This window comes from Aspergillus luchuensis, chromosome 1, assembly GCF_016861625.1.
Source record: "Aspergillus luchuensis IFO 4308 DNA, chromosome 1, nearly complete sequence".
NCBI lineage: Eukaryota > Fungi > Ascomycota > Eurotiomycetes > Eurotiales > Aspergillaceae > Aspergillus > Aspergillus luchuensis.
In genome coordinates, this window is record NC_054849.1 from 5,371,594 (window position 1) to 5,399,043 (window position 27,450).

The 27,450-nt window shown below is 52.1% G+C and overlaps 12 protein-coding genes across 12 annotated transcripts; 6 read left to right on the forward strand and 6 right to left on the reverse strand.

Moving 5' to 3' along the window:
- AKAW2_11807S (uncharacterized protein) lies at positions 1-339 on the forward strand (the record flags this gene model as incomplete). The annotated part of the gene is made up of 1 exon (XM_041684332.1): positions 1-339. One exon carries the CDS (start codon positions 1-3, stop codon positions 337-339), a length of 339 nt encoding a protein of 112 aa, XP_041538527.1.
- A 23-nt stretch (positions 340-362) lies between these two features.
- Positions 363-1,320, forward strand: sod1 (superoxide dismutase SOD1; the record flags this gene model as incomplete). Its single annotated transcript, XM_041684333.1, has 4 exons — positions 363-375; positions 733-1,064; positions 1,130-1,226; positions 1,298-1,320. The coding sequence occupies 4 exons, from the start codon at positions 363-365 to the stop codon at positions 1,318-1,320; spliced, it is 465 nt and encodes a 154-aa protein (XP_041538528.1).
- Positions 1,321-2,226: 906 nt separating this feature from the next.
- Positions 2,227-5,101, forward strand: AKAW2_11809S (putative transcription factor (Snd1/p100); the record flags this gene model as incomplete). The annotated part of the gene is made up of 2 exons (XM_041684334.1): positions 2,227-2,364; positions 2,588-5,101. The coding sequence occupies 2 exons, from the start codon at positions 2,227-2,229 to the stop codon at positions 5,099-5,101; spliced, it is 2,652 nt and encodes an 883-aa protein (XP_041538529.1).
- Positions 5,102-5,691: 590 nt separating this feature from the next.
- AKAW2_11810S (SEC14 family lipid-binding protein) lies at positions 5,692-7,177 on the forward strand (the record flags this gene model as incomplete). The annotated part of the gene is made up of 4 exons (XM_041684336.1): positions 5,692-5,954; positions 6,040-6,181; positions 6,238-6,615; positions 6,674-7,177. 4 exons carry the CDS (start codon positions 5,692-5,694, stop codon positions 7,175-7,177), a joined length of 1,287 nt encoding a protein of 428 aa, XP_041538530.1.
- A 986-nt stretch (positions 7,178-8,163) lies between these two features.
- AKAW2_11811A (uncharacterized protein) lies at positions 8,164-11,150 on the reverse strand (the record flags this gene model as incomplete). The annotated part of the gene is made up of 3 exons (XM_041684337.1): positions 8,164-8,205; positions 8,290-10,534; positions 10,597-11,150. 3 exons carry the CDS (start codon positions 11,148-11,150, stop codon positions 8,164-8,166), a joined length of 2,841 nt encoding a protein of 946 aa, XP_041538531.1.
- A 453-nt stretch (positions 11,151-11,603) lies between these two features.
- Positions 11,604-13,100, reverse strand: AKAW2_11812A (DUF1479 domain-containing protein; the record flags this gene model as incomplete). Its single annotated transcript, XM_041684338.1, has 2 exons — positions 11,604-12,773; positions 12,831-13,100. The coding sequence occupies 2 exons, from the start codon at positions 13,098-13,100 to the stop codon at positions 11,604-11,606; spliced, it is 1,440 nt and encodes a 479-aa protein (XP_041538532.1).
- Positions 13,101-13,837: 737 nt separating this feature from the next.
- AKAW2_11813S (putative short chain dehydrogenase/reductase family oxidoreductase) lies at positions 13,838-14,957 on the forward strand (the record flags this gene model as incomplete). Its single annotated transcript, XM_041684339.1, has 3 exons — positions 13,838-13,889; positions 13,948-14,195; positions 14,298-14,957. The coding sequence occupies 3 exons, from the start codon at positions 13,838-13,840 to the stop codon at positions 14,955-14,957; spliced, it is 960 nt and encodes a 319-aa protein (XP_041538533.1).
- Positions 14,958-15,086: 129 nt separating this feature from the next.
- On the reverse strand, positions 15,087-16,418 carry AKAW2_11814A (uncharacterized protein; the record flags this gene model as incomplete). The annotated part of the gene is made up of 1 exon (XM_041684340.1): positions 15,087-16,418. The coding sequence occupies one exon, from the start codon at positions 16,416-16,418 to the stop codon at positions 15,087-15,089; it is 1,332 nt and encodes a 443-aa protein (XP_041538534.1).
- A 1,154-nt stretch (positions 16,419-17,572) lies between these two features.
- On the forward strand, positions 17,573-19,352 carry AKAW2_11815S (putative amino acid transporter; the record flags this gene model as incomplete). Its single annotated transcript, XM_041684341.1, has 5 exons — positions 17,573-17,628; positions 17,707-17,789; positions 17,863-18,217; positions 18,268-18,496; positions 18,564-19,352. 5 exons carry the CDS (start codon positions 17,573-17,575, stop codon positions 19,350-19,352), a joined length of 1,512 nt encoding a protein of 503 aa, XP_041538535.1.
- Positions 19,353-20,217: 865 nt separating this feature from the next.
- AKAW2_11816A (Bax inhibitor-1 family protein) lies at positions 20,218-21,190 on the reverse strand (the record flags this gene model as incomplete). Its single annotated transcript, XM_041684342.1, has 3 exons — positions 20,218-20,812; positions 20,887-20,957; positions 21,038-21,190. 3 exons carry the CDS (start codon positions 21,188-21,190, stop codon positions 20,218-20,220), a joined length of 819 nt encoding a protein of 272 aa, XP_041538536.1.
- A 493-nt stretch (positions 21,191-21,683) lies between these two features.
- AKAW2_11817A (uncharacterized protein) lies at positions 21,684-24,997 on the reverse strand (the record flags this gene model as incomplete). The annotated part of the gene is made up of 7 exons (XM_041684343.1): positions 21,684-22,631; positions 22,684-22,773; positions 22,824-22,997; positions 23,044-23,187; positions 23,236-24,750; positions 24,852-24,906; positions 24,984-24,997. 7 exons carry the CDS (start codon positions 24,995-24,997, stop codon positions 21,684-21,686), a joined length of 2,940 nt encoding a protein of 979 aa, XP_041538537.1.
- Positions 24,998-26,251: 1,254 nt separating this feature from the next.
- AKAW2_11818A (DUF3759 domain-containing protein) lies at positions 26,252-26,843 on the reverse strand (the record flags this gene model as incomplete). The annotated part of the gene is made up of 3 exons (XM_041684344.1): positions 26,252-26,496; positions 26,567-26,695; positions 26,828-26,843. The coding sequence occupies 3 exons, from the start codon at positions 26,841-26,843 to the stop codon at positions 26,252-26,254; spliced, it is 390 nt and encodes a 129-aa protein (XP_041538538.1).
- Between the last annotated feature and the right edge of the window lie 607 nt (positions 26,844-27,450).

Here is a 27,450-nt window from a genome sequence, read left to right on the forward strand (position 1 = left end):
ATGAATCGCGGAAGGAAAAGCTACTGTGGTGCCCCCCCAAAGCTGGTTCGGGAAGGTGGAATACAGCAGCAAAACGTCATTCCGAAGAACCCCGCCAGGTGGGGGTTTTTTGGTGAGCTTCCGATGGAGGGAAAGACCGACATTGGAAGCCCATCGAATCCACTGGGGAGCAACGAGCGAGGCACTCTGACTGATTCGGTGTCCGCTGCTGCTCCTGCTGCTGCTGCTGCTGTTCTGTTGGGTCGCTCATTATTTACCCCTCGTTCTCTTCTTCCTTCTCCTCTTTCCCTCCCCATCATCCTCTCCAAAATCTTGAATTTACCCCTAGGTCCAAGGTAATCCAATCTTCAAAAACCGTCAAAATGGTCAAGGCTGGTAGGTACCTGCACTTTTCTTCAGCCCTTTTGGTTTTCCTATCCTGCTATTGGCCTTAACCCCCTCCACGGATCCACGATCGACCGTGGCCGGGGGACCTTGAGTGAGCAGATTTGAGCACCTTGCGATCCCTCCTGCACCTATCACGATCTGGGGACCCTGTTTGCCAGCCCAGCAAGCTCAGGGGGATTCGGTGACATCTGCCAGCTCATTCGTCCCCGTCAGCTGGAGCTTTGTTTTATCTTTCGTATTAATAGTACCACAATCAAACTCTGGTTGATGGCCAGTGATCGCTGGATCTCGTGGTTCTGGAAGGTTTCCATCGATGAAAATCATGGGCTGACATCCATCTCTTAGTCGCTGTTATCCGTGGAGACTCCAAGGTCTCCGGCACTGTCACTTTTGAGCAGGCCAACGAGAACACCCCCACCACCATCTCCTGGAACATCACTGGTCACGACGCCAACGCTGAGCGTGGCTTCCACGTCCACCAGTTCGGTGACAACACCAACGGCTGCACCTCCGCTGGTCCTCACTTCAACCCCTTCGGCAAGACCCACGGTGCTCCCGAGGACGACGAGCGTCACGTTGGTGACCTTGGCAACTTCAAGACCGATGCCGAGGGTAACGCCGTTGGCTCCAAGCAGGACAAGCTGGTGAAGCTCATCGGTGCCGAGAGCGTCCTGGGCGTACGTTTTCATCCCTGCCCTTCTTCCTGGCTGTTTCTGTAAAGATGCTAATGCAATGCATACAGCGGACCCTGGTCGTCCACGCTGGTACTGATGACCTCGGCCGTGGTGGCAACGAGGAGTCCAAGAAGACCGGTAACGCTGGTCCTCGTCCCGCCTGCGGTAAGCATGTCCCTACCAAGATACCCCTTCTCACTGAAATCAACATTGTTTACTGATCTCGTCTGTCACAGGTGTCATCGGCATTGCCGCTTAAGTGCCTAAATCAGTCTCCAAAGCTGTTCGACTAGGATGTGAAGGGCTAGAACAGAATGAGTAGTCTGCCATTATCTTGTCGACAACAGGAATAAAATGAATGCACGAATGACTTGATGCCAACTGTTATGATAACCGGCATTTCTGCCAGACTGTATCGAAGCGCTGATTACCTCTGCTGTGGGTAGTACAGAATGTAACAATTTCACTGGAAGAATTAGCTTTCTACTTTGACGTCCAAGTAGTACATGTCAAGATGCACAGTCTCATCATCGTCTCCTTTGTGGTTGTACTCGTTGCGGCCTAGGGTGATTCTAGCGCTTACAGCTACATACTTGGTGTCACGGAACACATGGACTAGAGGCGAGCCAACAGACATGCCCAAGTTTAATCAATTAGCACAGCGCTCGTCGCCAGAAACATTGAGTAGACAATTGTTTATGCTGCAGCTCAATTTAGGCAGTTGGTGAAGCATCTTTGGTGAAGTGGTTTTTCCTGCAGTGACGGAGATCCAGGGAAGCTTGTAGTTCAGTAAATGTGGTCGTGAAAGAGTCACTGATTATAGAAAGATTCACTCTTCTTGATCACTGGGATTCAAAAGCTAAACTATGATGATATGCAGACAACGGTGCGGATAGTTGCAGGAGCGAAGCTCTGTCGAGGCCGGAGTCGAACTCCCCCACAAAAGTCAGGTGCCCGCCCGAGCGCGATTGGCCGCTCGGACTGCTGTACCTGGCCTCAATGGAAGTAGTCCGACTGTCTTCTTCTCCCTTTCCCCTATCATTCATTCGGTCTTTTTTTCTTGTCCCCTTCTCATAATTCATTACTTACACCCCTTTCTCCTTAATTGCTTCTGCCTCTTTAACCCCGTCTCGTCAATTTCTGGTCTCGCCTGTCGCTTGCCAGCATGCCTCTGGAAGCCCGCGTGAAATCTGTCCTGTCCGGCGACACGGTGGTGCTGTCGCATATCAACAACCCAGGCCAGGAACGTATCCTCAGTCTTGCATATGTCTCCGCGCCGAGGCTACGCAGAGAGGGAGATGAGGTGAGTTCGTTATTATTCGTGTCTTCCAATACAATGTCAATGCGCGGTACAACCGTTTCTTTTCTGCCTGGATAGGTGGCCTCTACATTGGGGACAATTGGCTGCATTCCTTCCGAAATCTAACATTCTTGACTGGGTTGGACTCGACCTTGTCTTGTTTAAATTAGCACCGCTTAATTTATTTATCAACAACTTGCTAACTTCCGCTGTTCTCTTTCTGCAGCCGTACGGCTTCCATTCCCGAGAGTTTCTCCGCGAGCTCCTAGTCGGAAAAGTCGTACAATTTCAAATCCTGTACACCATCCCTACCGGTGCTAAGCGCGACTACGGTACAATCAAACTCCCGACCTTCGACGTCTCCCTCCCCGACATCAGCGTCCAGGAAGGATGGACTCGCGTCCGCGAAGAGGCTGGCAAGCGCAGCGACGAGTCTGAAGAGACTGTGGCGTACCTGCAACGACTCCGTGCATTGGAGGAGCATGCCCAGACGGAGGGCAAGGGAACATGGGCAGGCACAGAGAGTGGTCGCACAGAGACCACTTATGAGCTGTCTGACCCTAAGGCGCTGGTTGACGAATGGAAGGATAAGCACTTGGAAGGTATCGTCGAGAGGGTTCTGAACGGCGACCGCCTGATCGTCCGTTTGCTCCTCTCTTCGGAGGAACACCTGCAGGTTGTCGCTGCCATGGCGGGTGTTCGTGCCCCAGCAGCCAAGCGAGTGACGGCTGACGGCAAGGAACAGCCTGCAGAGCCGTATGGAGACGAAGCATTCCAGTTCGTCGAATCGAGGATTCTGCAGCGCAAGGTCCAGGTGAATCTTCTGGGCGTCACCCCTCAGGGTCAACTGATTGCTAGTGTTCTCCACCCGAACGGCAATGTTGCCAAGTTCCTGCTGGAAGCTGGTCTGGCTCGTTGCCACGATCATCACTCCGCCCTGCTTGGTACTGAGATGGCAGCTTTCCGCCGTGCGGAGAAAGTAGCCAAGGACGCCAGAGTGGGCATCTTCACTGGTCTAGTTGCTCCCAAGGGTCCTGCTGGCGGGGCCGAGGACTACGTTGTTGGCCGCGTGCTGAACGCAGACACGCTCTTTATTCGCAACAAGGCCGGTCAGGAGAAGAAGATCCAGCTCAGCAGTGTCAGGCAACCGAAGCCGTCTGATCCCAAGCAGGCTCCTTTTGCCGCCGATGCTAAGGAGTTTGTGCGCAAGAGACTCATTGGAAAGCACGTCAAGGTCACTATTAACGGCAAGAAGCCCGCTACGGAGGGATACGAGGAGAGGGAGGTTGCCACCGTTGTTCAAGGAAACACCAACATCGCTCTGGCCCTTGTCCAGGCGGGTTACGCTTCCGTCATCCGTCACCGCCAGGATGACGAGGACCGGTCTCCTGAGTATGACAACCTCATGCTTGCTGAAGCAGAGGCCCAGGCCGAAGGCAAGGGCATGTGGGCTGCCAAGCCCCCCAAGCCCAAGCAGTACCAGGATTACTCGGAAAGCGTTCAGAAGGCCAAGATGGAAGTTTCCATTCTCCAGCGCCAGAAGCGTGTGCCGGCTATTGTCGACTTTGTCAAGTCGGGATCTCGATTCACCGTTCTGGTTCCTCGTGAGAACGCCAAGTTGACTCTTGTCTTGTCGGGTATCCGCGCTCCCCGGTCTGCCCGTAACCCCGGTGAGGCATCCGAGCCTTGCGGCCAGGAGGCTCACGATCTTGCGAACAAGCGCTGCATGCAGCGTGATGTTGAGATCGACGTGGAGACCATTGACAAGGTCGGTGGATTCATTGGTACTCTGTATGTGAACAAGGAGAACTTCACCAAGGTCCTCCTTGAGGAGGGACTTGCTACTGTTCACGCTTACTCTGCTGAGCAGTCTGGTCATGCTACTGAATACTTTGCTGCGGAGCAAAGGGCTAAGGAGGCCCGCAAGGGTCTCTGGCATGACTGGGACCCTAGCAAGGACATCGTTGAAGATGAGGAGGAGCCTGCCAACAGCAACAACAACACTGACACCGAGGTTGCCCAGCGTCGCAAGGACTACCGCGATGTGATGGTCACCTATGTCGACCCTACTACTGGCCGCGTTAAGGTCCAGCAGATTGGCACAGGCACCTCTGCCTTGACGGAGTTGATGAGTGCTTTCCGTTCGTTCCACCTCAACAAGGCCAACGACACTCCGCTCCCTGGACCTCCCAAGGCGGGCGACTTCGTCGCCGCCAAGTTCACCGAGGACAACGAGTGGTACCGCGCTAAGGTCCGTCGCAATGACCGTGAAAACCAGCAGGCTGAGGTTGTTTACATTGACTTCGGTAACTCGGAGGTCCTGCCCTGGTCCCGTCTCCGGCCCTTGAGCCAGCCGCAGTTCTCCGTTCAGAAGCTTCGCGCCCAGGCGGCTGATGCGGTGCTCTCCTTTGTCCAGTTCCCTGGTGCCGAAGATTACCTGCAAGATGCAGTCAGCTTCTTCGAAGACCAAGTCTACAACCGTGAGCTTGTTGCCAACGTCGACTACGTGTCTCCAGACGGAACCCTGCACGTCACTTTGCTGGACCCTACCGAGTCCAAGAACCTGGATCACAGTATCAATGCCGACATTGTTCGTGAGGGTTTGGCCATGGTGCCCAGGAAGCTGAAGGCCTGGGAGCGGGCCGCTACTGAGACAGTGTCCCACCTCCGCAGCGTAGAAGAGGAGGCGAAGCAGGAACGACGGGGTATGTGGGAGTATGGCGACCTGACCGAGGACTAAATGTTACACTCATAGTGTTGTGTTTGGAGTGGTGGAAGAAGTCTGTACAATTATCCACATGGCGCTTTATGTCGATTCCCATGAGCGACGCAATTAGTGGCTTTGGGCATTCTTACATTGGCAGCTTTTAAGAGCTGTGCTACATTAGTCTAGGATTTCTCAAATATGTTTTTCTGAATAAGGATACCAAAAGTTGGATCTTTGGCAACGTTCCTGTTTTTTTGTGCTCTGCATAACTCTGTGCATAGATGACATAAGCGGATGTTATCTCCGCGACTGTCCGATGCGGCGAACTGCCTTTCCCGACTTTGCAGCGTCAGCCCAATTTTCTTGTCCTTTATGCCATATCCCCGCCATTCCCCTCGTGTTTGCGGCTTTCGCTCATTGTTGGACTATTTGTGATTAAAATCCGACGTAGCCGGCGCCTGCTCGACTTGAAACAAGGCCTCGTGACGGGCTTGAGACATAAGACTATAACCGACTTCCGCCGACGCCGAGCTCAGCTCGTCCAAGGACCCGCTTCATCTTCAATACTTCCTCCTTTGCAATCGCCCAATCCAAAGCACACCCAATCTCCTTAATCCAGCACAATGCCTTTCTGGGGAACGAAGTCCTCTCAACCTGCGGCGGAGAGCGACGCCAAATCTACGCATGATGCGACCGATCCTATCAACGATCCCGTTGCGTCGGCCTCGCAGGCGGCTGGCACGGCGTGGCTCGCTGGCCATCTCCACCACCTGACTGATGACCAGGAGAAGAAGCTGGAAGAGTTCAAGAAAATGTGTGAGGAGAAGGGTTACTACAAGCCGGAACGGGATGGAGAGAAGGCCAGCCATGATGATGCGACGATGCTGTACGTCTATTCGCGCTTCGTCTGCATAGACCTCGTCACGCTCGATGAACACGCATTGGAGAGGAGCTAATGATTATTACTTTAGGCGCTTCCTTCGCGCGCGCAAGTTCGACGTTGACGGCGCTTGGGGCCAGTTTAAGGACACCGAGGATTGGCGCCGGGATAATGCCATTGAGTCGCTTTACGAGAACATTGATGTGGACTCCTACGATGCTGCCCGGCGAATGGTTCGTGAGCTGATCTATATGTGTATGGCGATGGTCGCTAATGTGTTCCTGTCTAGTATCCCCAATGGACCGGTCGTCGAGACCGCCGCGGTATTCCCGTCTACGTTTTTGAGATCAAGCATCTAAACAGCAAGAACATGGCTGCATACAACGAGACCATGTCCTCTTCAGCCACGGCCGAAACGCACCAGTCCTCCACGGTCCCGCAGCGTCTTCTGCGTTTGTTTGCTCTCTACGAGAACCTCCTCAACTTCGTCATGCCTCTGTGCTCGAAGCTTCCTCGTCCTAACCCCGAAACTCCCATTGTCACCTCTACCAACATTGTGGATGTTAGTGGCGTTGGGCTCAAGCAATTCTGGAACCTGAAGGGCCACATGCAGGATGCTAGTGTTTTGGCTACTGCTCACTACCCGGAGACCTTGGACCGGATCTTTGTGAGTCCACCGCCTCCCTTCATCATTGATGAACCCGGCTAACCAGCTATCCTCGAAGATTATCGGTGCTCCTTCTTTCTTCCCTACAGTCTGGGGTTGGATTAAGCGCTGGTTTGACCCTGGAACCACTTCGAAGATCTTCATCCTCTCCGCCGCCGAAGTAAAGCCCACCCTGACAGCCTTCATGGACCCGTCCAGCATCCCCAAGCAGTACGGTGGTGACTTGGACTGGCAGTGGGGCGACATGCCTTATCTCGACGATGAGGCCCGCAAGGTCATCGGGGCCCTGGAAACTCCTCCCGCCGAGGGAGAGACCAAGCCCGATTTCATCAAGGGCCCAGTTCTGTTCAAGGACGACCACGTCCAAGTCCTCGGAAAGGTGAACGGCGAGAGCCGCAAATCCAACATCCCTGTTGGCGCAACTCCTGCTCAATCAAACACTACCTCCCCAGTGCAGGTCGAAAAGCCCACCGAGCAGGAGCAGACCAGCGAGAACGAGAAAATCCCCCTGCAAGAACCGGCTCCCGCATCGGAAACTGAGACGCAAACAGTGACTGCATAAGTCATACGTTCCTAATCTCTTCCTTCCACACTTTTCACTGATTTTTACTTCCCTTTCTTCGTCGAAGGTACTACTAATAGAACCCAACGCACGGCGCCAGCGGTTATCTCATTACCCTCTTCTCCCACAAGCTACACTACTGTTCTAGATAATATACCACTTTCCTACCATTGGTTTTCCTCTTCACATATTGTATTGTCCTTTCCCGGGCTTGAACAAGCATCATCATTGTCTTATATACTACTTTTCTTTTTCCATATTGTCATTTTCAGGATCTGTCATAGGTGTGACTTGGGTGTGTGCGCAGCAACCGTCATCATCATAGAAAGATGCATCTCTTTTTTCGGGTTATATTTAGATAATCATGGTCATTTTCAATACTTCTTCTAAAGTTTCTGCCAGTTGGCTTTTTTTTACTACTGTTCCGGGTTTCTTGACCAGAAGAAATCGCGTCGCATTAGTACTACTACATCACATTGAGGTGAACTTGGTTCAGGTTTGGTTTGCGGGTTCAATATATATATATATATATATTTCCCGCTGGGAAAGTTCTCGATCTACCTTCTTCGGGCTGATTTATAAGTGTATTAAGGTAGTAATGTTAAAGTGCCATATCATATAGTCTGTTCAGGCTCAGTACTGAACTCCAGTAGTACTATTGGTTAGTAGTTAGTAGTATACGGTGCGTTCCAATTGTATTGAATTTCAATCCATTTCTTACTAATGATGAGATGGATGAAAATTTGAATGAGATCATTATAGTAGTTCCTGGTAATGAATACTAAGAATAGAAATACTATAACTGTATATATGTTATATTACGTCTTTACATCGTATCGTATATCTAAAGTATAGTAGTAGGTAAAGGCAAGTAGGTAGGTGAGCAGCTCCATCTACTACCACCCCCAATTCCAGCCTATCCCATCCTAACGTTTCGCTATAATACATCAATCGCAACGCAACTCAAAACTAAATCAGACTAGTGTTTATGTAGATTTCCAGATCATGTTGATCTGCTTTCTCTTGACCTGTTCAACGATATCTCAGTTAGCCAGCTGTTTACTAGTCATGGAATACAGATAATCATGGGTAAGCTGAGGGGTGGAACGTACCATCGGAGCCAAAACAATCACACCAGCCGTCAACGCCACAATAGTCAAGACTAGTTGCAACTTGGAGAATCCCTTGCCTAGGACATCGAATGCCTGGCTGGGGGTTGCTCGCGTAGCGAAGATGTCTCCGCCAAAGGCGAAGATCAGACTAGTACTTTCGAGCAGCGTCGGGGCGGAAAGGACGCTCTTGATACCGGCAACGTCTCGGGAATGCGTGTGGTACCATTTGCCATCGAACTCGAGGAAGGGGTTGTACTTGAAGAGACCCTCTTCGGCTTCGGTGGAGGTGGGGTCCCGGCCGACAGGACGGCGGGGGTCAAGGACGGGACGGGGAATGCCGATAATGGCGTTGGAAGAGGGAAGGGTGCAGAGGAGTTGGCGAGTGGTGATGCCCTGGCGGGTCTGAGTGACGGCCATGTGAGAGATGGGTTCCGGGATGATGAAGGCTTGCGAGATCACATGGGGCAGAGGGAGGTCACTGATGCTGGAGTAGTTGGAGGCTGCGTCCAGCGGGCCACGGTCGTTAGGAACGGGAGACTCGTATAGCTCGGAGATCACCAGCTGGTAGCCCTTGGCACTGGAAGGGTCGACAGCGTCTGCCCAGAAGGAGTAGGCGAACCAGTTCTCCGAGACAACGGAGGAAATAGGCTTTGTGGGGTCGACTCCTTGGTGTGTGCTGGAGTGGAGGATCTTGCCGGAGATGGCATCAAGGAGATAGAAGGTAGCAGAGCTCTCACCCACGGCGGTGATGAGGGCGAGGTTGGGGTTTAGGTACTTGTAGAGAACAGACCGGTTGCCCAAAACTTTACCGATAGAGGCAACGGGATCGTGGGAGGGCCGCGCGGTGGCGTGGATGATCTTCTCGCCTGAGGTGGGCAGGAACTGCCAGACAGGATGCTTGTTATCGCGAGCAGCCCATCCGAGGACACGGCCATCATCGCTAAGCGTTATGAAGAAACCCGGCCCATCAATAGACTCCAAGGGTGTACCATTGTCCTTAATGCCGACGGTACGGGGAGCGGTGCCATCGTGGGCGACGGCAACCGAGCGGATCTTTGCAGTGCCGGGGGTGCGTGCCAGAATCTCGCCAGATGAAGTATCTAGAGTGACAGAGCTGCCATCATCGACATACACCGTAGCAGTGCCAGGATGGGCCAGAATAGCCTTCACATTCCACGAGTCCGCTTCCGCAGCCTTGACCTTCCAAGACACGGCGCCGTGCTTGGCGGCATCAAGGGCGTAGACTCTTCCGTTCTCTGTGGCCACAATAACAGACTTGACAATACCAAAACTATCGAGGTTGGAGACCTCATCGGTCAAGATACTGGTCAAAATGCGCTTGGGCAGCCCCTTCAGCCACCCGGGAAGATGCTGAAGGTCTCTGGCGTGACGCTTAACGCGGTGCACGTAGGCCCCGTAAAGGCTTTCGTGACCCTCAACTTCCAGTTGATGAGCCAGATCCTCCTGAACGGCCTCCTGGACCCAAGTAGCGGCCAGAGCACCCGACAGAGCTTCATATCTAGTCCATTCGGTCTGGCCATTGCGAATCAATTGCCAGTCGCCAGATTCCAAGGCAGCGGCCGTCCGAACAGCAACGCTCTTATCCTTGGCAACGACCTCCGATACAGAATGCAAAGCTTGCTCCATAGGGGGAGCTTGGTGGACCCATCTTCCCAATACTCCATGAGAGACAGAAGAAACGACAGTGGTCTCAGACTGAGTGATGCGGGTGAAGTAGACGTTGGCATCCTTGTTGCTCGTCGAGAAAACGGACCATCCCTGCAAGCGAGGAAGTTCGTAGGCCTTGGTTACCGAAGCGGACTTCAAGTCGACGTGATAAACTTCCGCCCAAGTGGTAGACTCCGTCTCGTAGTGCACCAGGAAATGCGGCAGCGACTCGAGCTTCTTGGGAGCATGAACCGTGATAGAGCTGACACTCTCACCACTTGTATTTTCAATATCGAACGAGTGTACCTGCTTCGTACCGATGACGTTGACCTTGAGCGTTTTGGTTGACTGATCCGCCCAAACAATCATGGGTGCGGCAGTGTTCGCACCCACGAAGAGGACGGAGTTGGTGCTAGACAAGTCGCTTTCCGAGCTCAGAATATGCTGTCGAGTTTGGCGACCGGTCAAGGGATCCAAAGAAGTAACCTTGATTCTGTATCCTTTCCGGGAGGAGGGCTGCAGAGCGACGTAGAAGACCTCGGTGGCCGATGACGACAATTGGAGGGGAATATCGCCGCTACCGGGAAAAGTGTCAGCGATGAAAGCTCCAACAGAAGTCAATTTCAAGTATAACCGTACCTTTCGTCCAAGTGCTCCCACTTCGTCCGACCCGAATCTCCATCCAGCCTTCGGACAACGCCAGCCTTTCCGCTCCAAAGCGCCACAGTGTCTTTGGTCGACGGAGCCGCACTGGCATCCTCCAGCTCCAAAAGCTCGAGATCAGCGAGCACTTCGCCCTCAAACCAGTTTTCCCAGATCAGTTTGCCATCCAGAGCAGTCCACGAAGAAATGTAATCGCCTAGCGCGCTGACCAGAGCGTTTGTGCCTTCGGAGGCGCGGAGAAGACCGTGGGGATTGCTTTCAGCAGCGGGCACATCAGATCGCGAGAGGTTCTGTCTCCAGACAAGAGAGCCGTCCCTAGGATTCACAGCACCGAGCAGCGACTTTTCCGAAAGAGTGTAGAGTAAGGAGGCATTGGAGGAAGCGGACGGTTTGAGGAAGAAGGTCGATTGGGAAGTGGGAAAGCCGAGCAGCGCGTGATGGTAGTCAACATGGTTGACCTCGTCCCGGTAGATGGCCAGGGACGAGGGAACGCACGAGGCGAGCAAGAGAAGCGTCGCCTGTAGCCACATGGTTATGACTGATGTTTCCGGTCGGGCATTGGAGGGCGACAGAGGAGAGAGGTAGCTGGGACGAGATGGAGGCCGACTAACGATAAGCTGCGGATCATCGATGACGGGCGGTGATGTATCATCGGGCAGAATCCCTTTCCCCCCGGTTTGTCTCCACTACAGCTTCAGCTTCTTGCTCGATTGCACTTCTACCAATTCTTCATTACCAAGAACAGCTTGTACGACATTATACTGATGGGTGCTACTATGGCTGAAATTGACGTGACTATGTGTCAATCAATTGAAGTGCGACACATGTCCTCTACCTAATTTTGATCGTTGTTTACGAGCAAGGTCCTTCAAGCTGCTACCAGAACGGTGATATAGTCCGAATTCTTAATATACATTTTGATGCTATTCTATGTACAAATACAATCTGGCGGATTGAAGTAATGCTTATCATATCCAAGAATCTCATGCTTGCCCGAAGCAGGTCTTGTTGGCAGCTCTGACAACCGCCTTCTCTCCCTCAGTCATGTCGTCGGTAATTTCCCATGGCTGACTTCCCATACCCATGGCGCGCAGGCCCTCTGCATCAACCGAGCTCCAGTCAAGTGCTCCCTGGAAACCGATCTCACCGGGTCCACCAGCGCCTGGGAAATCCCAAGGCGGGGAGTAAGCAAGCGCAGCCTGGCGCTGCTTGAGCAGGTAGTTCACGTTCATCTCGCACATAGGCGTGGCAGGGATGTAGAGAACGCTGGAGTCTCCCTTGCCGCGATGTTCCTTATCGACGGAGTGCAAGGAATCGCAGTGCCAGGCAACGTAGTCACCAGGTTCCACCTCAGGGACGGACACCATGGTGGTTTCCAGGTCCAGGTGAGGATGCGTGACGGGGTTGTATTCCTGGCATGTTCCGGGTACGGCACCAGGGAATGTGTTATCCAGCAACGGCTGCGAGGAGACTGGGTCGAAGAAAGGTCGGAGGATAGTGTAAGCGGTACTCTGAATGACCATGGGGCAAACATGCAGCGAGCCTTCGCCGGGAGCTGTGTTGGACATGGACAGCCATCCTTGGAAGAATCTCAGCATGGAGCAGGAACCAGCGCCGTTATACATGTCCATGTTGGCCGAGACACGGTGCTTGGCGTCCCATGGGTCGTATTCCTCCCATTTGCCCTCTAGAATTTTGGAGTAGACTCGGGAGTATTCAGGATCCTCCCAGCGCTCCAATGATCCACCGTCAATATGAGGGCCAAGGGTGAATTTTGCGTCGCCAGGTTGCCTGATGCGGAGTCTGTCTGCGTAGGTCAAAGGATTCCGAGTCGAGATCGGAGTGTTGGGATCGGACGAGTGCCAAAGGCGCTGCAGGAATCGCTGGGTACCGAGCATGCTCGGATGTGCTCGGGCCTCTGCTTGGGATGGAGTCCAGTACAGCTCATAGACTGCTGGGGAGTCGGGGGGGAAGGCCTTCACGCGCTCTTGGTTGGCAGCAGCATAGTCCTTGATCCTCTCCTTCCAGTCGAGGGCTTTCTCTCGAGGCACCACGTTTCTGATGACCACGGTACCTCTGTGACGGATCTCCGCAAGGAGATGGTCTGGGACAGTGCCATTGACGACGTCGGAGTATTGCACCGATGGGATGATCTGGACATTCGGTTAGTGACACTCCTCATACATATAGAAGATGCCATGGGAACTTACATCGCTTCCTTTGGTCTTGATCTTGTGCACTTCCTCTTCCAAGCTGGGAAGGAGTCGCTCCCAACTGTCCTTCAGAGCCTTTTCATTCTTTTCAAAGTATTTCAGCTTCAGATCCCTGAACCGCGGGGGTAGTGGCTCTGGCTTGTAGTCTGGTCTCAAACTTGGGAAGACGCTGGAAATATCGCCCGCGGCCTTGGTCATCGACGACGCTGAAGTCGACGTGGACGCGGCGCGGGCGGCCGTTTTTGAGAGAAATTTAGACATAGACATGATATCTATCTTTCCAATATGAACTGGGAATCTGGATTTTTCTGATCACTGGCAGACAGGACCTCTTGCGATTGATATACCTGCAGCTGGGGGCGGAATATTGTCGGGAAACCATATTCAGTAGTCGGCCCGAATACCATATACGGAAGTTCCCCGCCTCCCCCCGCAAAAGCGGCAACAAGAAAATGCGGGAATGTTGCTCTTTGCAGGATCCACATTGCCCCGGAATGAACTATTGCCTTCACTTGAGGTTGTCTCATACGTATTTCAGAGGCGAAAAATTGAAGGAAGCTGGGATTTATAGGTCATGGCTCGGGGATAAAGTTCAGACTAGCCATCGTACTTACCGATAAATAATTGATACGAAGGCACCCTCCATAGCAGGCCCGCTGCAAACCGCCCTTGCACGTCCTGCACAGAAAGCAGTGGATCAGGTCTCGCTGCCAATGACTTCAAGCGAGCTGATCGGCACTTTCACCGAGGGGAGCACCCCGAGAGACAGCGGTCAGATAGGAGTTGATGACTTGTCCTCGGTCTTGTTCCGGGTTTCTACCACCTTTAGGGCTCTCGTCCTCGGTCTAGTGATACAGCGACATGCCCATGGGGTAGGCCTGGGTCCCGTATCGAACCCCTCCGGAACAGTTATAATGTAGCACAGGGCCACTCGGCAGAAAGCCACCTAAACCACCAAACCACACTTGCCATTGCATCTCCCTGGGCCTCAATCACGCTTTAGAATGTCCTTCGCCGTTCAAGGCCGAGCTGCTATCGTGACGGGGGCAGGTTCAGGTTCGTCACGCATGGTATTCAGCCGATAAGCAAACCTCACTCTAAGTTGTAATTGTAGGAATTAACCTGTGCTTCGCCAAACTTCTCCTCGAACATGGATGCAATGTCCTGTTCGCCGATCTAGCTCTACGTCCAGAGGCAAAGACGCTAGTGGATCAATACTCAGCGAAGGGGAAGACGCCACGAGCCGTCTTCCAGCGGACCGATGTGACCGATTGGCAACAGCTCGAGCGCATGTTCGAGGTAGCAGAGCAGGAATTTGGAGAGCTCGATATTGTGTGTCCTGGCGCAGGTATCTTTGAACCGGTATAGTTTCCCTACCCACTGATACCAGTGTTATGCATCACGCAAGGGGTAGTAGTATGCTGCAGGCACGTTCAGTTGCTCACGCCCGATTTTACCTCACAGCACTGGACCAACTTCTGGCGTCCTCCGGGAACCCCTGAAAGCCGTGACCCGCGGTATGGAGGCCGCTATGCCCTCCTCGATATCAATCTCACGCATCCGATTCGTACGACACAGCTAGCCATTGCCCATTTTCTACGCCATGGGAACAAGCAGCGACGCAAGCACATCGTCCACATCTCCAGTATTGCCGGCCAGAACCCCAACTTCATCGCCCCGATTTATGTTGCCACGAAACACGGCATCAATGGTTTGGTACGGTCGTTGGCTGGCCTGGACCAGGAGTGCGGAATCCGTATCACAGCTGTTGCGCCGGGAGTTATCAAGACGCCGTTGTGGACGGACCATCCTGAAAAGCTCAAGGTAGTGAATGAAGGGGCGGATGCATGGGTAACTCCAGAAGAAGTAGCACAGGTCATGCTGGCGCTTATCCAACAGGACAAGGTGAGCGGTATCATTGGGGATCAGAGTGGTCGTGGTCCCCAGTACCCAGTCAGTGGTGGAACTATCCTGGAGGTCTCCAAGACAGTTCGGGCAGTAGAGCCTTTCAATGATGCTGGGCCTGGAGATCGTCCAGGAAATACGGTCTCCGATAACAGTGCAGTGATTAACGAGACACTTGGTCTGCTGTCGCAGCCTGGATGGGGAGTGCCCAAGTTGTAGATAGATGGAGATAGAAATAATACTAATACTACTTTGGCTTTCAAGATGCTGAAGGCTTAAGCATTCCGAAAACGAATGACCATTATCTACTCAAAATAGGTTATATAAGCCAGCTTCGCGTAGCTTCAACTACTGGAATCGAGCAGGTGGCGGCCATATCCCATCTCTGTCCTCCCTAAATTTCGCATTGACGGCCGCATGCAACCTGGTCAGCTCCGAGGTATGTCGATAGGGCTTCCGTCTCGCCTCGCCCTGGAGATCGCGCTGTACCAACCGCGCAAACAATGTCGGGGCGATATGCTTGATGTCGACTTTTAGGGGTTGTAAAGCCTCGGACTGAGCTCCAGTCGCAGCTCCAGTCCCGCTCCCAGTCCCGCTTCCCATCTTAATTTCTGGCTCTGGCTCTGGCTCTGGCTCTGGCTCTCTCTTTGCCTCTGACTGGGGTTCAGGCTCAGCTAACCAGATATACGGCCGTGTTGTTTCACGCGAGCGGAAAGCCTCGTCATTCACATAGAGGAAAGCATCACGTCGAAAGCCAGCAGGAATCTCGCCGTTTGGGAGCATTGTGCTGAACCTGCGCCGTAGTGCACTAGGGTCCATACTGTTATTCCGAGTACTACCTGGAACAGCCACCCAGTGCAATGCGAACCGGTCTCTCGTCTCGTTCTTAATCAACCTCGCTGAATAGTGTAGTCCATGGGAAACAGCCGTTCCGATTAGGGATTTATATTCTGGAAGGCGCCCTTCTTCTTCCTCCTCCTCCTCCTCCTCCTCCTCCTCCTCCTCCTCCTCCTCCTCCTCCTCCTCTTCTTCTTCTTCTTCTTTCGGGTAGAATACCACGAGACCAAAGCGACCACCTGCTTCACCAAGGCCAGATTCACAACCAGGAACAGAATCACGCGCTGAAGCTGAACTGGATTGCAGTACATGCTCCTGCCAGGGAACCTTCAAGGCAAACAGAATATTCCTAATGTCATCATCATTCAACGCGTTGGCCGCCGCCAATTCCACCTTTCGCCATCGCTGCAGAACCCTGTGCGCCACCTCCATAGCAGCCCGAATATCGTCTGTCCTCGCCGCTACTATAGCTCGAGCCTTAAGGTCCCTATCTTCGGGAGAAAGGCGCGCCACCTCGGACAGGATACGGCCCGATTGTCCCTCGACTACGCCGGTCGTTAAGAGACTGGCTTCCTCATGGCTTAGGCCGAGGCTGCTAAGTGGGATGTCATTGCCGGTGTTATTGCTGCTATTGATGGCTTTGGCAATTAGTTCGCCCATGGACAAGCCGCAGGCATTTCGACAGAGGGTGTCTTCCTCGTCTGGTGGGGGGCGGTAGGTGATGAGTCGACGTTCTTGATCTGTTAGTGAGGAGGGATTGGATATGGCGCGGCTGTAGAGGGTGCGTGTTGATTCATCTAGGACTAGAGGGGTGGTATCTCCAGCATTGATGGGAAGCCACATTATGTTGACAACTGATTATGTGATGATCTAGAAAGAAGAGGGTTATTGTGTGCAGAGATTTGGTTGTAGCAGAGTTAGACGGCTGTTGTCTCAAGCAGCATGGATAGTTTAACTTAAAATAGCCCTCATAGTAACAACTTATACCCCTATCAGATTTTAATTCATAGGGGTAAATTATAGACTTTGTAATCACCAAATTGAGATAGATTTAGTGCCCAAATGGTAGATACTAGATGAACGGGATAGAGCGCATAATACAATTCCAGAGGTCAAACGAATACATGTCATGCAAGCACGAGAAGTATTGATACCTATGCTTACTCCGTTAGTTAACTAATTAGTTACGGTGTGGCTGGGTTGGGTGACTCAGGCGAGATTCAGCCAAATATGGAAATTCTTTCCAGTCTCATCCTGTCGCCAGCTAGGAAAGATAATATTACGTATTACTGGGTCAAGGCAGGCTGGCACTCTGCAGATTGCGCGAGGGCACTAAGGAATGGTGTATGACCTGTGCTTCAGCCTGGAGTAGTAGTACTCCACTCACTGTCTCAGTAAGTACATGACCTGGCTTACTGTCCTTACCACAGCAGCAATTCTGTAAGCTTTTAAGCAACAAAACAATGCTTCAGTACCAGCCTTCTTCTCACCTTGATTATGGGCTTCTGATAACATTGCATGATACTACCAAGTAGACAACTAGTAGACAATAGGAAGGTGTAGTCGTGACAATCTGGGGAAAAGAAGTGAAGCCACCAATGGCGGAGGGCGATTAAGGGACTGACTAACCAAGACTCTCCACCGCCTCCGCTCCTTCGGCGGCATTTGGATTGCGCTGTTCATTCCCTTTCCCTTTTCCTTCTTCTTATCTCCGGATGTCTTTCCCTTCTCCAACCCCTCTTTTTTCTTAATTTCTCCTTTAATTCTCCCTCTCCAACTAACTTCTTCGTTGATTTGATTTCCGTTCCTTACCGTCTTCCGAGCACATCTCCCGCTGCACCGCTGGTTCGAGTGAACTTCAACCGACTATGGTTGGTTGATCACCCGCAATCTTTTGTCGTGTGGCCACCTTCAATCCTTATCTACCGCCTCCAAAAGAACTACTCCTACCACCTCCTCAACACAACTCGACTCTTCCTCCCACTTACTTCCTCACGATGATGGACGACGAAGCTTCCGTCGGGATTGGCTCCCCTCGAGCCGGTTCTCGAAGGTAACCTATAACACCTCCAATTCGGAGTACTTCCCCTGCTCTCAAGCCTTATCGCTGACAGGTACCCATCGGTCGCAGACACGGCGGCAAAGGGAAACGAAGCATCGGACATCATGGCGATGCCAGCTGGGTCAGCTGTGTGATCAACTTGGTCAACACAAGTGAGTCAGGCCGGATATCATATACCTTCACTCCGCAATCGTTACTGACTCATGCTCTGTCCTTGTCTGTTAGTTATCGGTGCCGGTGTTATGGCCATGCCGCTAGCCATCTCTCACATGGGAATCGTCCTCGGTGTCTTTGTGATTCTGTGGTCAGGAATGACCGCAGGTTTCGGTCTATATCTCCAGTCTTTATGTGCCCGATATCTCGAACGAGGCACTGCATCCTTCTTCGCCTTATCCCAGATCACCTATCCTAATATCGCTGTCATCTTCGATGCCGCCATTGCGGTCAAATGCTTCGGAGTCGGTATCAGCTACCTCATCATCATTGGCGATCTGATGCCGGGCGTGGTTCAAGGATTCGTTGGAGGTGCTCCCGACTATGACTTTTTGGTGGACCGGCATTTCTGGGTAACGGCCTTCATGTACGCTGACTACGGCATTGAGTGCGTCGGACAGTGCTAACTAGTTTCAGGCTCATCGTTATCCCTCTCTCATACCTCCGTCGCTTGGATTCGCTCAAATACACAAGTATTGCAGCTCTGGTCTCGATGGCCTATTTGGTGGTATTGGTCGTATACCACTTTGTGAAAGGGGACACCATGGAGGACCGTGGTCCGGTTCGAGTGATTCACTGGGCAGGCCCTGTGCCTACCCTCAGCAGTCTGCCTGTCATTGTTTTCGCGTTTACATGCCATCAGAACGTATGTTCCCGAGACCCACAACCCAAATCTTCACTTCCATGGTTCATTGCTCTGACGTGCACCCCAGATGTTCTCAATTTTGAACGAGATCGGCAACAACAGCCATTTCCGAACCACCGGTGTTGTCCTGGCCAGTATCGGTAGTTCTGCCGCCACATACATTCTTGTCGCTATCACTGGGTACCTCTCCTTTGGAAACAGTGTCGGCGGAAATATCGTGAGCATGTACCCACCGGGTCTTTGGGCTACGATTGGCCGCGCTGCTATCGTCATGCTTGTCATGTTCTCGTATCCTCTTCAGTGCCACCCGTGCCGGGCCTCCGTTGACGCAGTGCTGCGCTGGAGGCCCAAGTCCTCGTCCAATAGCGACACCTCCCCTCATCGGAACCCTCTTCTGGGCCAGAGGGGCGGCCGAACTGCGGAGCCGATGAGTGACCTCCGATTCTCGATCATTACGACTACCATCCTTGTACTGAGCTACATTGTGGCCATGACTGTGTCTTCTTTGGAAGCTGTTCTTGCCTATGTCGGCAGCACAGGAAGCACCAGCATTAGTTTTATCCTCCCGGGATTATTCTACTACAAGATCTCCTCTCCCGACTCGCCCCACCACCAGCGTCTGATGAAAGAAGACGACGAAGCAGCGGAAGGTATGCTGTCCGACGATAGCAACGACGAAGATGGAGAAGAGAGCGTGCAGGCACGCCCCCTAACCGACAGCGGCATCCTCCGCCGAGGAAAACGCCACTGGCGCCGAACCCTACTACGAAAGTTGAGTTTGGCACTCGTAGTATACGGAGTGGTGGTTATGGTCGTATGCCTGATCACGAACTCTGTTTTCATTGCTTCTCACTAGACGGGTTTTGGTTTGGTTTTGGATGCGGGGAAGGTGAAAAAAGATCTGGATGCGTTCCATTTCCGTCCATTAGCTTTTTGGCCCTCGTGTGAGGTGACCTTTTCCGCTTTCCTACTAAATTTAGACACTCCCTACCAATCTTCTTTTCTTAGGTTTATTTCTTTGTTTCTTGCATCTATTGGTTTCCTTTCGGGTTTGCGATCTAGATCTGGGCTCTTTTCATCCTACGGTTACAATGTTGGGGTTTCTGCACGCTATACCATTGCACCGGCGTTGGGGTTCGTGTTTGGTCCGGTTAGATCAACATCTTAAACATTGGAATATATTTCTCAATCTAATTGATGCCTTTACTTTCTTACCAATCCAGCTCTCTTACTTTTGGCCTGATCTTGTTAGCTGGTCTTGGTTCAGTTAAGTTACTACGTCCTATGAACCTGGTTTCTTGCTTTCCATAGACAGATACTCCGGTTCAGATAAATACAGAACTTATTGAAGTCGATCTACTAACCATAAAATACTACTTATACAAGCCAGGATGTCTTATCACAGGTCATTGCAACGATAGAATGGATGTAAATAAACAGGCTTGTCTGAACGAGTGAAGAGAAGTAAACAAAAAGACAACACAACCAAAACTAATCGATGAGTACAGTATCATTAGGCAATACAAGCAAGTCAGGTGAGGTATTTTATCACCGCATGAAACGTAGAAGGAAGTCCAGTCCATCTCACGGTCACTCACTGCAATTCCTCAACCACCACCACCACTACCAGCAAGTAGCACAATCTGTATCATGGCAAACTTACCCCCACTACCACCTGTCCTTCCTTCAACCCATCAAAATAACAACCAGGTCATCCCAACCTAGTTATTATTCTGACTATTCAGAATCCTCAAAATCGCCAAAAACAGATTCAAGATATCCAAGTACAGCGAAATGCTCGCGGCAATCTCCTCCTCAACATGGTAATGTCTCATCACCAACTGCGTATCAACAAGAATATACGCAGAGAAGATCAATGCCGCCAGGCCCCCATAAATCAGCTCGACGGTGCTATTGGCAGGGAAAAACACGGCCACGAAGCCAAACAAGATCAAGAACCACAGGCCACCGAAGAGGTAGGGCATCCAGTTAGTGAAGTCGTACTTGGTCTGGCAGGCGAAGAGGGTGAGAGCGACGAAGAGACCGAGGGTGAGGATGAGGGCTTGGATGACGAGACGGGCGTCGTAGAAGGAAGTCACGACGCTGATGGAGTAGGCTTCGAGGAGGGTGAATCCGGATAGGAAGAGGAGGTTGGCCGGGTAGGATTTGCGCTTCCAGTAGGTGACGAGCATGAAGCCTAGGGCGCCGAAGACAGAGACCATCATGAGCCAGAAGTTGGATTGGATCCAGAGGCGGTAGCTGGGGGAGAAGAAGGAGATGGAGCTGAGGATGGTGGTGAGGAGGAGTTGGGCCGTTCTGTTTGTGATTACTCTCTTGTCAGTTTCTTCTGATGCTATTCTTGATTATTGCTTTCTCGGGGTGGTGCTTACAAGATGGAATAGACCTTCCGGATGAACTGCATGCGGATGGGCAAGGTGCCCTCTGCGACGGTGCCGCCGAACTAATCATTCACATTTGTTAGTTGTTTTTGTTCCTCCCAGATGATGCAAGCTTCTTTGTTGAGAGTGGTGGTGTATGTACCTTGAAATCATCAGGAACATTGTCGTCCTCGCTGCGTGGCGCTGCTTGCGAGTAGTCGGCCGTTGCCTGATAAGACGGCGGGGGTTGAGGATAGGCGCGCTCCTCGAAGGAGTCGCGCTGCGGAGCAGGCTCGTATCTGGTGTTAGCTGCCATTTGCAACTGTGATGAGTTCAGTTGTCTCTGACGTTGTCAGACTAGTCGTATGGATGGAATGAGTTGATGGGACAGTCTGTCATATTAGAAAGTAGGATAGACTAATCGGGGAAAGGAAGGAGAGGAGAGAGGGCCGAGAACCGCTGCGGCGCCGCGGCTCAACGGCGCTCCGGGGCAGGTGACGTCGGTGGTGTCACCTGATGGTGTTAGTGCCTTAGGCAGAGATTTACTCTCGCCATCTAGTATGTTCTAGTAGTATGCATGAGATTCACTACGTTTACACCATCAAATTGGTCTATACTACATGACATGTGAGTGCTTGATTACGGAAGAAGCTTTTAGGCTCGAAGTATTCCTATAATGCTCCATTGACTCCAATCATATGCCTCTATTATGTTAGTATGTATCATATCTATCGTAATAAGTATATATATGCCATCAAAAAGAAATCGTAAAGCAAGTTGTCACGCATTAGTCACCGTCTGCTTCCCCTCTAGTTCCGCTCCTCGTGGAACGGAAGCTCTTCCATTATCACATCATCATCCAAGGACGCTCTGCCGTCGTGGTATTCATCGTCAGTGGAGTCATCCGGGGTATCCTCTGAGCCACGGAGTGGCTGATCGCCTGGATCTTGGCCCGGACGCTTCTTCCGCTGAAAGTCCTGTGCATGCGCCGAAGCCAGCAATGAGCCGACACGGGAGAGGCCGCGATTGCGGACCGACATGCCTGGAGTGGACGGGGTGCCGTGCTCCACATCGTGTGCTTGCGGTTGCTGCTCTTCCAGGGGCACACCATCTGCTTGTTGGTCAACCTGCGCTGGCGGGAGGGAGACCTGGTATGGCAGAGGCACATCCCTGGACGCCCGGAACAGCAGGACGTTGGTGCAGTGCTCATTCTCCACACGGAAGATCGTCCAGATACCTCGTCGGCAGACTTCTGACAGCGCCACGAAGAAGCTGAGTAACGCGGAGTGCTGCATATCCCTCGTGAAGATGGCATAGAAGATCCAGTTGAATCGCACGATGACGTCGATGACCATCGCAACATAGTATACCCATGCTTGACGGAACGCCAGGACATCGCGCAGCAACGGGCGCTTGGCGTAGGCGTTCCCCAAACTCCAATCCATGACAAGGTCCCAAACCGACACATACACGGCGTTGAGCAGCGCAAAGGTGATGAACGTAGCCTGGAAGCGTTCCGCTTTATCAATGCGGTACAAGCTCAGAGTGACATAGTATAGAATGGTGAACGTGTATTTGCCAAAATTCAGCAAATGCGGGAAGACGTTCCTCGTATCTGCGTAACGTCGCAGACACTGCAGAGCTCTCCAGATGCCCGGTAGGCAGGTAAAGAACCCAAGCAGCCTGGAATGCGAAGAATTGCACTGGGGAGGGTTGCCCCAATAATGTGCATAGAGACAAAAGAATAACTCGATATTCTAGCAGACATCAGCCACAGCACGTTATTCGTACGACAACCGGGTTACTCACACCCATGGCGTATGTCTGGGAGCAATACATGTCTCCCAGAAAGAAATCACGGAATTCAACAGGATAGAACCCTGCCAGAAGTAGACGCCACTAGATTCGTTAGCAGTGGCTTAGGGCCCGCTATGGACGGCTTCACTCACATTAGAATATGCCCACCATTTGCGGCTGCGGTGGTACAGTGTCCGCACGGGTAGGAAAAGAAGGACCGTGGTCAAGCCGACAAGGACAACAGGCCAATAAATATACATGCTATTAACTGACATGAAATTGAGCCACATGCAGAGGCCCAGCAGAAAGAAGAAAAACGACGGCAGCTGTTACAGTCAGACACAATCAAAAAATCACGATAAAGCACCATACCTCAGTAAGCTGACGCCAATCTAATGCATGCCTGGTATCATATTCAAACACAAAGACGTAGTTGATCTTGGCCCGAGTCCAGACCATACAGTCTAGGCAAAACAATAGGAAATGAAGTACAACGAGGAAATAGCCCCCATATATCTGCGCACAGTTAGCTAACAGCAGGCACTCAGAACGATGAATACTGACCTGAAGCAAGTAGCTTGTATGAGTCTTTAGTTCACCATCCCGATCATGAAGGTTCTGCACTGCATATACTAATGACTGAGCACTAAACAGGACACCACCCATCAAGAGCACACCGGCACGGAACGTGCACGGAGAATAATCGCCGGATTTATTGATAGTGTGGCGCAATTTTGAAGCGGCGATCTTGCGGTTGCCGCGCTCGAAGTAACGAGCGTACAGGTCTTCTGCAGCAGACAGCAAATTCTCAGTGACCTCGCTTTGAACGAACCACGACTTGTTGACTTTCTCAGACATGTATCTCTGCGCAGGACGCGCATTAGTAGTCTTGTCATATTTCTTGTTGATCTTACGGAAGGCAGTCCTGTTCAGGTAGGCGTACGCCTTGAGCAGCTCCACACCGCGGTAGTATTCCTGAAGCGCGTGCTTCAGCTTCCTTTTAGCGGAGCGGTAGGAGACATCGCTGTTGGTCGGGTCCTCGGGCCGACGGATGAAATCGCGACGCGACACTGTATGGTCGGGATCCTGTCCTTGTAAGGCTGCTGAAGGGGTGCCCAACTCTGCAAGGGCTTTAGAGTTCTTCCCGAAATGACGTCCAGTGAGAGCGCCGCGTATGCCGAAGCCAGCGAGGCCACCTAGGGGGCCGAATGCATGAGACTTTGGCATTCCTTCTTTCTCTGGCCGGGCCAACTTGGCACCTAGAACTTCCTGTGTGCGTTGGTCCCGCATGATATGCAGCTGATGACGAAGCACCTTGAGGCGTTCTGCGGCCTCCTCTTCCTTCATCTGATAGAAAGATTCTATCTTGGTCAACTCGTTATCCAAGAAGGCGAAGAACTCGTCCTGGCGCTTCTCGAACTCAGATGATCCATCCGCTCCACGCTTCTCGGGGGAATCCCAGTCCGGATAGGACAGGACGCGCTGGAGCAACGATCCTCTCCGGTTTGGAGGGCCTGGGGTTGCATTCCGCTTATGATCCTTCTGGGGCGTCGCAGGACTCCGCTGAACTATGCCCTTGGTCGCAGTTCGTGTGCTCGCATGTCGCGACATCACCGGCGACGGTGTCTCAGGTACACTGGTCTGCTCCGCATCCCTCTCCGACGAGTAGTCATTATGCTTTGGGTCGATCGCGGGATCTGGCAGTCGAAGGGAGGCGACATCCGATGATGCAGCGTTCAGCGGTGGAGAGGGAACGATACTTCCGTAGCTTCCAATGACGCCTGAAAACCTAGAGCCGGGTACACGCAGGGGCTGACGCTCGCTGCGGCTAGAGCCCGAGCGCGGTGAGCGTGGCGTAGGACCACTGCTTCTTATAGGGGTGGAAGGAATGTGGGAGGGATCATTGGCATCGAGTCTGCTACTGGAGCGTCGGAATGGGGACGGACCATCAGAACCAGCAGGACGGTCATCTTGGTCGTCATGCGCGGAAGCATTGTGTTGTTGAAGAGAGGGGTGACTGGGGCTTCGAGAGGTTTTTTGGAGAGCGCGAGAAATCGCTTTGACTTTCTTCTTGCCGGTCTAGAAGGTTTAAAAAAAGCAAGAGACCCGTTAGCATCCAAATTGTAGCTTGAATCAAAAGAAAAAAGGAAAAAGCGTCAGTACGGCAACGATATACTGACCTTATAATCTAGATATTTGGCACGCCACTCTGGAACCAGTTGCTGTTCCAGCTCCCTAATTTCAGCACGAACAGCTGGTTATTCTGGATTCTCAAACACAAGCTTCAGGTAGTTGAAAGGAATGAAACTAACTTGGCGAATTTCATCGTGAGCAAATGGAGCTATAGCCGGGCATGATACTAAACGCAAACGAGCAAACGGCGGGCACGAGAGTATATAGCAGAAGCAACGATCGCATTGGCGACGAGTCACGGCGAGAAAATGACAACTGGAGCTAGTAGTAGTAGTATCAAGACATATATAGTTAAACAGGCAAACGAAGGACGAGAGAAACTTTCAGCTCCCGTAGGAGCAGCCGACGCCTCGAAAACTTTCTTTTTGCTGCTCTTCTTTTCCTGATCGAATCAAGCGACCCAATAGTCTGGAACCGGGACGGTCATTATTATCTCGATTACGAGCCGGACCAACAGGAGGAAGAGGAGAAAGAGCCAACCAAGACAGGGCACACAAGGGGCAAGAAGCGAAGGGAACTGGGATGAACTTCCCAATCGACGCAGGAAAACCTTGAGATACGATTGAACTCGTCATCGTGCGAGACAAGCCAGCCAGCCGATTCATGCCATTTCCATTTGGTCAATCAGGCCCCAAATCGGACTGCGCGCGCATCTGATAGGCTGCGATGGCTGCACGTGCTGCATGCGATGAGCTCATTTGCTCGCCGCCGGATTAATCTGCCTATTGGAGTTTGGTTTCAGGATGAACCCGGTTCCGATGTGAGTGAAAGAGGTAAAGTAGGGCCAGACCGCCTTTCGCCGCCCCCTCCCAAGGCAATCCCGAGGTTTGATGTTTAATGTTTGCTCGTTGTTCCGTGGATAACCTGCCCGGCTTGGGTAATTACCCCTGTTGAGGTGGGCGACTTGCCTGGTTCGCGATACTGAATTGTTGATGTTGATGTTAATGATGTTAGCTGACATTAAACATTGTCTTACAACTTCTGAAGCCCATGTGGGTGATGCGCCCGTCGCCTTCCCGTACACCTTGCATCTATGCGTCCAAAACAGACCCTTGCGCCCACCGTCAACGCATGGATAATCCGCGAGCTTTCCTGAACGGGTGGAATCCTGCATATTCGTCTCCGGGGCAAGATCTCCATGATTCTACTGTTTGTTTGGTATGGATTACGAAGCGCAAGATAAGCGTTTGTTTCACATTTGAGATAATAAATAATTCATTTGGATATCTTGGTTTATTAGATAAGAATACATGCAGGGGAGGCCGTGTGTTACCAGCGCTCTCAATCCATGATCATATTCGTTTCATTTCCACCATCCATCTTCGTATCAACCCCTGATGATAGGGCCCAAATCCAGTTGGTTTCCCATCACACACAAAGAGGCTTCTTACCAGCCACCACGGCGGCCCTCGAAGCGGTCAGGGGGAGGGAAGCGGCCGGGGTCGAACTCGGGGGCACCGTGTCCGCGCTCGTAGTGCTCCTCATACATGTGGTGAGCGTTCTTCTTGGCGTGCTCGCGGGCCTTGATCTTGTCGACCTCGTCCATGCCCTTAGTCTCGGCGAGCTTGTCGACCTCAGCGCCAACAACGGCGGCGAGGGCCTCCTTGGCGAAAGCGTGGCTGACGGTCTTTCCTGTAGGTCAGAAGTGGTTAGCATGGCAAACTTCACGTGGCTGAAATGGCTCTGAATGGGGTATGCATACCCTGCTTGCGCTGGTGGTCCTCCCAGGCCTTCATGCCAGCGAAGGAAGCGGCACCGGCAAGGAGCTCGTGGGACAGGTGACCCTCGTGCTTGTTCTCGTACACCTGACGGTGAGCGTCGTCGGATTGATCTAAAGATCCATGTTAGTTACTGAAGGCCCTGATAAACGTCGTATCGGTGAAGGCACGAGGCCAATGACCAGACAGGGGAACCCTGTCAGGCCAGATGGAAAGGTGAAAGTGTAAGAAAGTATGTAACTTACCCCAGCCCCAGGCCATGATGATTGATGTATGAAGTAGTAAAGGGTTTTAGGTAGAGTAGAAAGTAGAGTGTTTGATGGGAGAGAGAAGAGAAGGTCTCGATGGGAGGGGACAGAGCATCTTATATATGTGCTGCCTAGACAACCCTACTCAGCATCTTCAGCTCTCTTGGGGCGCCCCTCCATCGACCACCCTCAGAGTGCCCCACCGTCTAATCTCACGGAAATGCATCGAAAGTCTTGAGGGGCGTCGGATAAAGAACAACATGGTTCGCTCCCGACTGTGAAAGGGTGGATCGAGGGGAAGATCACATCCAGTGAAGGGAATGGACACAGGCCAGCTGAAACTGCGCAAAGGAGGCAGCGCTTCGAGGGGATAGATGGATCGGGATTTGATTGGAACAGATCATCGCTTAGACGCTACGAGACCGAATAATTGAGCGGTAGTGAGGGCGAGAAGCACCCAGCCACAGCCTCGTGGAGCGATGTGATGGGCACGGAATTGTCCAGGAGGGGCAGTCGAGGGGTAAGTTACTAGCCTCAATAAGTTGAAACATCAGGTTCCAATCATGTAAGAGGAATCGTGTATCTCCGGTTGGGGATCCGTGGTCACGTTTGGGTGAGCA